This window comes from Nicotiana attenuata, chromosome 2, assembly GCF_001879085.1.
Source record: "Nicotiana attenuata strain UT chromosome 2, NIATTr2, whole genome shotgun sequence".
In the NCBI taxonomy this organism is placed as follows: domain Eukaryota; kingdom Viridiplantae; phylum Streptophyta; class Magnoliopsida; order Solanales; family Solanaceae; genus Nicotiana; species Nicotiana attenuata.
In genome coordinates, this window is record NC_031990.1 from 71,044,251 (window position 1) to 71,053,683 (window position 9,433).

Consider the following 9,433-nt stretch of genomic DNA (forward strand, 5'->3'; position numbering starts at 1 on the left):
CAGGTATGTTGAGGAAGGCTGAAGCCCAAAAACAGTGTTGCTTTCCATGCGAGACAGATGCAGATTGCGACAGGCAATGTGGAACTTTTATTATGTTTCGTTGTTTCCTTAACCAATGTTCCTTATGTCCCATTTTTGGCCGTTATTCACATCCTGGATTTACTACTGCTTATAACAATCTTTCTCCACATCCTGGTTTCGGTTCTTGATTTACTGTCAACAGACCTCCAAATAGCAATACTTGAAATATTAATATCAAATTTTTAGTCTTTCCATTGCTATCATGTGTTTTTCAACCTGTGACTAATTTCATTAAAGAGGAAGCGCTCCGTGTTAAGATTTTTTAGATGGCTAATCGAAGCACCACGCAGTGTGCAAGTGACATGCTTAATCTAATTGGTTTTGTCACATTTTCAGTGCAATGAATCAAGTGAGCCAACCAGATTAACGTGGAGAAAAAGTTGAATTTCTTCAGTCATTTTATCATAAAAGAAATATATATATATAGAGAGAGAGAGAGATGAGGAGAAAGACTTGTATATTGACTAAGCAACAAGAACAAGAAAGATCCACAAAATAGAGGCCTGAGAAATCGACTCTTTGACTGAGGAAACATAGAAAAAATATCTAAAATATTGAAATAAAAACTGAGGGACCATATACCATAAATATACAAGCACTATATTCCACAACTCAAGTCCCTCTTCTATTTTACTACTCTGTGTAAAGAATGTGAAGCACCATTTTGCCTTCACCTAAGAGCATTCACAAAAGCCATCAAGGAATCTACATCTCTCTTTTCTGATGGGTACTTAATAGGCTGTGAAGAGTGCTTAGGAAAGAATAATATTGTGGGGAAGCTGCCAAGCTGCAACTCTTGTTGTGCAAATGTTTTCTGCTCACCATCTGCCCTGAACTTCCCAACCTTCACACCACAACCCCCCAACTTCTCTGCCAATTCCACATATGATCCTTCCATTGCCTGCAGAAAATGAAAAGAAACATCATCAAGCTAATTCCACAAAGCATTCTTGAAAAGAAAAATTAAAATGTTAGTGATTTCTACCCGTCTGCCTAAACCTTAGTCAACAAAGTTGTGCAGAAACTATGCTAGTGGGAGTTAGCAGGTATGCACGATAAAATTAGATGATAAATTACCTGGCAGAACCGGCACCACGGAGCATAAAGAACAACAAGCCAAGGCTCTCTCCGGTCTTCCAATTTCAATAGGTTCTCAATCCCAGGTCTACTCAAGGTAACAATGTCCTTAGTGTCAAAAATATCAGCAACATTGGCACTACCATTTGCTTGCACAGCACTGTTACCATTACCATTTACACTTTCGTCTTTGATGTTTCCTTTGTGCAATCCACATTCCTTGGCCTTGGCATCCTCCCACCACCACCTTCCTTCTCTCTCGTGTTGTCCGGGTAGGACTGGCCTTGTGCAAGGTTCGCATCCAATGGACACATAACCTTTTGAATGCAAAGAGTTGACAGGTACATTCATCACACGTAAGAAGTTCCATACATCCTTGCCGTCCACATTAGCCACCGGGTTCCACTTCACTAAGCTTCCAATTCCACCATCCAACCCCTCAAAAATGGGGTCTACTTGGACAGCAGGAATTTCAGATCGAGTTCCAGGGGACTGATCTTTTCGTTGCCCCGTGATCCAGGCACGCAAGCCTTTGAGGGCTCTCCTCAGGGGCCTAACTTTCCTAACACGGCAGCATTCTTGGTGGCCATCTTCATAGAATGAGAAAAGACCTTTGCTCCTCACTAAGGCCTGAACTTCTACAGCATCAGGAAACATGTATTCAATGCGAATACCATAGTGCTTCTCGACAGCATCAAAGAGTTGGTAGGTCTCTGGATTCAACCTCCCGGTATCAAGGCTGAACACTCTAAATGGTCGACCAGTTAAATGAGCATACTCTATCAAAGCGACATCTTCAGCACCACTGCAAGAAAATGTAATGTTATGAGATGCACCTTACTGGAAATCACCATAAAATAAATATCAGATAAGATTCTGGTATTTAAGTAAAACTGCTCATATATCACGATTCTGAACTTAATTCCATATCTGTTATATGGCCAACAAATCAATTGGCAGAAAGGACCTCTATAGGAAAATTTTAGAGGGAAAGCAAACTGCAATATAGATAAAACCAGCAAATTGTAGAGCAAAACGAGATCCTTTAGGCATAAGCAATCAATACAATATCAATGACATTGATTGGAAACTTTCATGTTGGGAATATGATCAACTTCTACAAATAATTCACATGTGAAATAACATAAAAGAAGAAAACTTTGCACTAGCTTCATATACACAGATTCAATAATTCAGTATACAAGAATGCATTTCATTCAAGAACATTCCTTACCCATGATTTTCCGAATAGAGCTTTTTAAACACACACAAAAGCTAAAACAATTTACACGAATAACCTATCCATTTACACGAATCATGAAGTTAGCTCTTTCTTTTTCTTTTTGATAAGGGTCGTGTCTGAACCAGCTTACATGCACCTCAACTAAATTCACCGGCTGCCTACTACCTCCCACCAGCACAAGTATCGGGTAACTCTTGTCCGCAAAGGCACAATAGATGAGAAGAAATAACCTAGTATTTTTATCTCCTTCAAATTGCTATAATCCCTTTCCAATCTTAAACTTCTTGTATTTTACTTTCATAGGGTTCTCATCTATTCCTAATATTCAACTTAGCATGCACATTAACTGGAAGCATAAGCACAATTAAGCATTATATATGACAACCATTTGGACCAAATACAAAGAGCGTCACTAGTACAGGAAAGGAACAAGATGTACCTGAAAGCAATGGCAATATCATTTCCAAATTTCTCAAGGGCCTTATCCATAATCTCAAGAGGTGAAGCATTTTCAAGCTCCTTAGCCAGTTTCTCATAGTCCTCTGCCTCTACTTTCTCTTCCACCTCTGCCATATTCACCACAAAAACAAAAACAAATCGATCAGTTTCTTATAAATCCACTCAATTACAACCACAAAGTCATGAAAACTCAACATACCAGGTAGAGGAGCAGCAATTGTTGCTGCTGATGGAACAATAGACTCATTCCTTTTAGGCTCAGCGTTTAATGGCTTCACCAAACAACGCCTCTGAGAAAAATTCAATGCTTTCAAAGGGATTTGTGGCTGATCCAATAGCTGAAAGTTGCCCAATTGGGATACTGCAAAGATTAAAAAAAACCAGAAAATGTAAGGAAAAAGTCCAAGAAACGGAAAAATAATTGAACCCCAGATGACAAAATAATCATTTTAAGGGTAAAAAATTGAAACTTGGTAAGGATACAGAAATGGGTACCTTTGGGTTGTTCATAAGAAGATGAAGAAAGAGAGGTATGAATTGCAGTTGAAGAAGTGAAAGCCAAAGCCATTTCTCGAACAGATGTTATAAACCAAAGATTTTTCCAAATGGAAGAGAGTAATTTTCAGCAACGAAAGCTTAATTTGTTGCAGAATTCTCTAAGTTATAATGAAATTGATGTGATTTTTGGCAGGGTATTTCAAGATTTACAGAGAGAGAATTGTGGGTGAGGATTATAAAGGGACCAGAAAAAAGGGCGAGGTTGTAGGTTCATTGAACCTGGACGTATTTTGGAATTCGAATGCAAAGTCTGATGTGGCATTATTTTATGGTCAGTGTGATGTGTCCATCAGCGCTTCCGTCATGCAGCTAGCTGGTAGGGGGGTGGGGGTGGAGGATGAGAAAGAGGACGAAATACATTTTATAATTTTCAAAAGTTCCAAATTTGATAATATATTTAATTATTTATATTACGCAATAGAAATTGCTCAATTTTGTCTTTTATTATACTTTGGTTCCACAATTTTATACCTCATCAGCAAATCATCTTATAGCCTATTTGGCAAAGCTTTTTTTTGGCCAAAAGTGCTCTTATAGCCTGTTTGGATAAAAATAGCACGGTCTAGCCAGTTTTCGGACTGGTCATTCAAAAATAGTCAGCGTTGTCACACCTTCTTTTTTACACACCTACCCCGAATGATAATGTATAAGGGAGTTTTTCCATTTAAAGTGACATTATTCGAAATGGGATTATTTATTTATTTAGAGTCGCCACTTGGGATAGGTTTGGCTTTTGGTGTCCCAAGTCACCGGTTTATCTTGAATCCCAAATCGAGGAAAATTTCGACTTCCCGAATGGAGTCTGCGAACCAGAAATTCTGAATAAGGAATTCTGTTGACCCGAGGGAAGGTGTTAGGCACCCCCGGGTCCCGTGGTTCTAGCACGGTCGCTTAAACTATTACAAATGGCTAAAAACCTGATTTTTATACATGTTATCCTATAGTGCAATTTTAGAAATTATTTACCGCTTTTAATTAAAAAATTTAAGAAATTGAACGTCCTTTAAAATATGTTTTCGGATCACGTCACATGAAATGCACCCGGATCCTCGACACATTTTATTCAACGTTTTGGGATTTGGATTTGTGTTGCATGAAATGCACACCCGTATTTATGAAGGTAAAATTATTAAAAAGCGCACCTAAAGCGACTAACGTGTTATTATCTTTGCGGGAGGCCGTGAAATTCGCTAAACGGCACGTCTCGAATTCTAAGTACTTTAATATAGGCATTTAAAGAGGGTCACGCAATTTATGAATTTTATTTGGCGCGGCGCACCTCGTTTTATTTTAAAGGTCGTTTTAAAGAAACTATGATTTTCTACTAAGTGATGTCTCTAAATACCTAGTCAATTATTACTATAAAATTCGGACCTCAAGTTCATGTTCGAATACAAACAAGAGGGGAAACCTCTTAATTTGAATTCGCTACCTAACTTGAAGGGCCCAAATCTATAATTCAAATTTATTTACTACCATTGGATCCTGAAGCGGCCTATGGGAAGGAAGTGCCAATTTTAGCTTTGTCTAAACCAATCGATCAGAATTTTGGGCTTCAAAACGAGCCCAATACAAAAAGCAATTAAACTGGGCTTTAGGCCCACATATGTACCAGCCTTCACCCTAATGGGATTAAATGACCTGAGATGGGCCAGATGATGTTCTGGCTAGTGCTTGTGACTGGGCCAAATTAGGCCCGAAATTATGGCTTGGGCAGTCCAGGCATTACTTTGAATTAAGTTGAAATTTGTATTACTATGCTAACTGATTTTAGAACCAGTAATGATGCAATTGGTGGGCTAATGACAAGACTTAAATTCTGATTTAGACAATACATGAATTAAAATTGAAGAAGACATTGAGAGAAGACTTTTGAGATGATTTCACGTACTAATAGCTATTTGGCCTGAAATACACTACCTTATCAACTTAACTGAAAGAAAATTCACCTATAACTCGTAAATTATCGAAGTCTTAGGCTTAACGAAGTAAATGACTTTAATATTCAAGTCACCGGATCAACAGAGAAGTTCTAGGTCGATGAACATGAAGCAATGTATAAACTAATACTGTAATTCAAATTAACATTTCCTCTTAAATTCCAACTAATCAAAATGCTAGAACTAGAGTCAGCTACACTAACTCAGCACCTTTGAATATCCTACTCATATAATTTCTGAAGTAAGAGGAGAACAGTCCAGTTATTACAATCATCCGAAGTCCAGGTTCATTAAATTTCAAATACTACTACTATATAATCTAACATGTAAATTGATGTGTATACAAGTAAGCTAAACATGAAATTAATATGAGTAATTTGTCGTTTACTCAATAGCTCGAATACACTTGCAGATTTAGTCCTTCACACGTCATTGAGGTTGAAGAATACCTGGAATTGAAGTAAAACAAAGGTGAGGATCAACTCGAACAAAAGCAGAACAACAAATACAATTCAGCAGTGAATCACCAGCTTGTGATCTATTGTAAGCCCCAGAAATAATATCAAACAGTCCAGGAGGGGTTTTTAATGCAAACAGTCCCAGTAAACCAACCAAAACAGCTTGAATGAACCCAAACAAAATTGAAATTAAACCCAGAAACAAACTCTGGAACTTCAGCAGCCAAACACAAGGAATTTCAAGTCGTTTTCATCTTTAATCTAAGCTAGAAACTCGAATGCAGGAGCTGAAACTCGAAATTGATCTAAGAGACTTCAATAGAATAGTGTTTTTGGAGTTTTTGTGTTGTTTTAGGGTTTTTGAAGAACTAAGACCTAAAATGAACTTCCTAACTCTCTTATTTCAGTTTTTGTTTTTGAATTTGAAATTCAAATTTTTCAGATCCAAACTTTTAGAAATTTTTAGGGATTTTTCAGATTTCCTCCCCTGTTCCACAAGGTAATAGGCATGCCTTTTTATAGGCAAATCCTAGGGCTACCTTCAGATTGCTATTTACACCTTTAGTCCCTCTTTTATTTTCAAATTTTAACAGTTTAGTCCCTTATTTACTGACTTGTTTCTCAAGTTATTGTATTAAATTTCTGAAATTATAACTAAAGCCCTATTTTAGAAGGTCCTAGAAGATTCTAGCTTAAACTACAGCATTCCTATCCATTTCTAAATACCTAGATTACCCCTGAATTTGTTTTGAAATTACTAACCTAACACTAAACTAAACTTCACCCTCCTTTACCCTAATTAAGGACTATCGGCTATAAGCAAACATATTAAACTAATTAAAACTAAATAATACTATAGAATCACTGATCACTAATAACAGACAATTGAAATCGAATATTAATTGGAGAAATTAAAACCTAAAACCTATTCATACAAGATTATACTAATACCAAGAAATCACTGAAACATGATTAACAAAAGTGACTGAATCAGAATCGGAAAAAGACAAAAATAGAAAAGTGACTAAGAAAACCTACTAATTTGGCTAAAACAAATACTAAAACTGGATTAAACGAAACAAAATTAAACTAAACAAGTAACACAATTACAAGAACGGAATGCAAATATTGAAACCAAAAATCAAAACAAAATCAATCATAGAAAAGAAAAAATTAAAACAAGGAAGAAGGAAAAGAACAAACTCACTGATATGGTCTTCCCTTCGATTGACTTTTCGAAATTGATTTTTTAATTAATGTTATATGTTTATTAAAACATATAACATTAATTAAAAAATCATCCGAGTTCTTGAAATTCCAAAACAGTTTGAACTTTGAAAACCCTAGATCTAAGATTTTACGAGTTCCGGTTAGATTTGGGGAAAATGGTTTAGGGTTTTAGGCTAAGGAGAGTGGGGGGAGTGTAGAGTGTGAGTTTGGTAGGGTTTGGGTGGCGGCGCCGCCGTGCACAGTGGTGGCGCCGCCTAGGGTTTCAAATATTTGAGGCGTTTGGTTGGGATTCGAGGGCAAAGGTTTGGGGGCTTAGAAAGAGGAGAGGGAGAGGAGTCGAGGGTGTAAATTTGGGCAAGTTTGGAGACCGGCCGCCGCCGTGAGGCGATTTCCTGCGGCGGCGTAAGGCGGAGGGCGACGGGAATTAGGGTTGTGTGCGGTGAGGTTCTGAGAGACGGAAAGGGGGGTAGGGGTAGGGGAATCCGACCATATTATACTAAATGTAACATAGTTCCTGACCGTTGGATCTAGTATCCTCGACGGCCAGGATCTAATGTGACCCAAACGACGACGTTTGGAATTAAGGGGGGGCAGGCCGGATTTTGGGTATAGACTGGAGTGGGGCTTGGTCCGTTTATACACTTGGGCTGCGACAAGAACTGGCCCAAAATGGTGGACTGATTTACATTCCCTTTTCAAATCCTTTATTTATTCTCCTTTTCTTTTTAATTTTTAAATTTTTGACATTAAAAATAAACCCTCACCATTAATTCAAACACCTAATTAAGCTACAATTAGCCTAATTATCAATTTAAAAGAAATTAACAATCTAAAATCAAACAAAGCAAATTGAAATTTCTTTATGACTTTCTTATATTTGTAAAAAAAAAAACCTAGTTAATAATCAATCTAAAAATTAACTTCTAAATGCAATTTTGTATTTTATATGATTTATCAATTAAAAATGCACACAAAATGCAAACAAAACACAAAATCATACGATTAATTATCACGACCCGGATTTTCCACCATCGGGAGTCGTGATGGCTCCTACTGTTGGAGCTAGGCAAGCCAAACATTTAAACATTTTCGGATAACAACATAACAATAATAAAATACCGAGCCTTTAAATAAATGCGGAAGTCTTTTAAAACATAAATAACTGAAAACCCAAAATGCGGAGGTCTAATGTTTCACTACCCAAGACTGGAATCGCTGTCTCACGAACCACTAAAGAGTGCTACAAACAAGTCTGGATAGAACAATACATAATGTCTGTCTCGGTACAATGAAAACAAACGGAAAATATGGAAAGGGACTTCGGCCTGCGGACGCCAGCTAGGCTACCTCGTAAGTCCCTGGACTGAAGAGGGCTCCCGATCAACTACTGCTGTGGTCCAAGAGCTGCTCTGGTACCGTAATCTGTTCAAAAAGCACAGAAGTGTAGCATCAGCACAACCGACCCCATGTGCTGGTAAGTGCCTGGCCTAACCCCGGCGAAGTAGTGACGAGGCTAGACAGGACTACCAAGTCAACCTGTGCATATATATATATATATATATATATATATATATATATGCAATAAAGGAAAGAGTACCGAAATTAAACAGTTAACTAGGGAGGGAAGCATGCTATGGGGGAGTACAAACCGAATATAAAGTCATCAACTTAAGTAAGAAACATGGCCATAACAATAATTTACAAAAACAGGAGAATCAACAGTTGCACGGCATCAACCTTTGTGCTTTTACTCTCAGTCTCACCAAAAACAATCAACTAGAATGCACGGCATCACCCTTCGTGCTTTCCTCACATAACTCTCATTTCATGGCACGGAATGATCCTTCGTGTAATTATAGTCAAATTAGAGCACGGAATATCCCTTCGTGCATAAATAATCAAAACATGGCACGGAATGACCCTTCGTGCAAATATAATCAAAACATGGCACGGAATGGCCCTTCGTGCAAATATAATCCAAAACATGGCACGGAATGACCCTTCGTGCAAATATAATCAAAACATGACACAGAATGACCCTTCGTGCATTCTCACTCTTCCTCACCCAAACAACAATCACAACCAAACGGGCGAGGGAATAAGCAGATAATAAGAAATGTCCCGGCAAGGGATAACACAATTAAACAGCTAAATTCCGGCAAGGGAGTAACAACAACAACTTTCACATCCCGGCAAGGGAGATAATCAATATACTAAAACCATCCCGGCAAGGGATTAATCATATCTCTTTCCATTTCTTTCACTTATTACTCAATAGTATTTTTATTGTTCGAACCAACGCTCCAAAGAATTTACCATTCATAACCAATCCTCAAACTCTTCACATTATGTAGAATTCATAAATTAGCATAGAAGAGCCTCAAAAA

At 37.6% G+C, this 9,433-nt stretch overlaps 1 protein-coding gene across 1 annotated transcript; it reads right to left on the reverse strand.

Moving 5' to 3' along the window:
• LOC109212240 (5'-adenylylsulfate reductase 3, chloroplastic-like) lies at positions 522–3,575 on the reverse strand. The gene is made up of 5 exons (XM_019375870.1): positions 3,356–3,575; positions 3,060–3,221; positions 2,841–2,967; positions 1,159–1,963; positions 522–982 (listed from the first exon to the last, which is right to left on the reverse strand). Exons 1-5 carry the CDS (start codon positions 3,426–3,428, stop codon positions 752–754), a joined length of 1,398 nt encoding a protein of 465 aa, XP_019231415.1. The 5' UTR covers positions 3,429–3,575; the 3' UTR covers positions 522–751.

Bases quoted from the DNA above. Each gene is read 5' to 3' on its own strand.
- LOC109212240 (XM_019375870.1), bottom strand. From the start codon at position 3,428: ATGGCTTTGGCTTTCACTTCTTCAACTGCAATTCATACCTCTCTTTCT. The intron at 3,222-3,355 runs GTACCCATTTCT...TAATCTTTGCAG, and splicing joins TTCTTATGAACAACCCAAAG to TATCCCAATTGGGCAACTTT. The intron at 2,968-3,059 runs GTATGTTGAGTT...TGAATATGGCAG, and splicing joins AATTGCTGCTCCTCTACCTG to AGGTGGAAGAGAAAGTAGAG.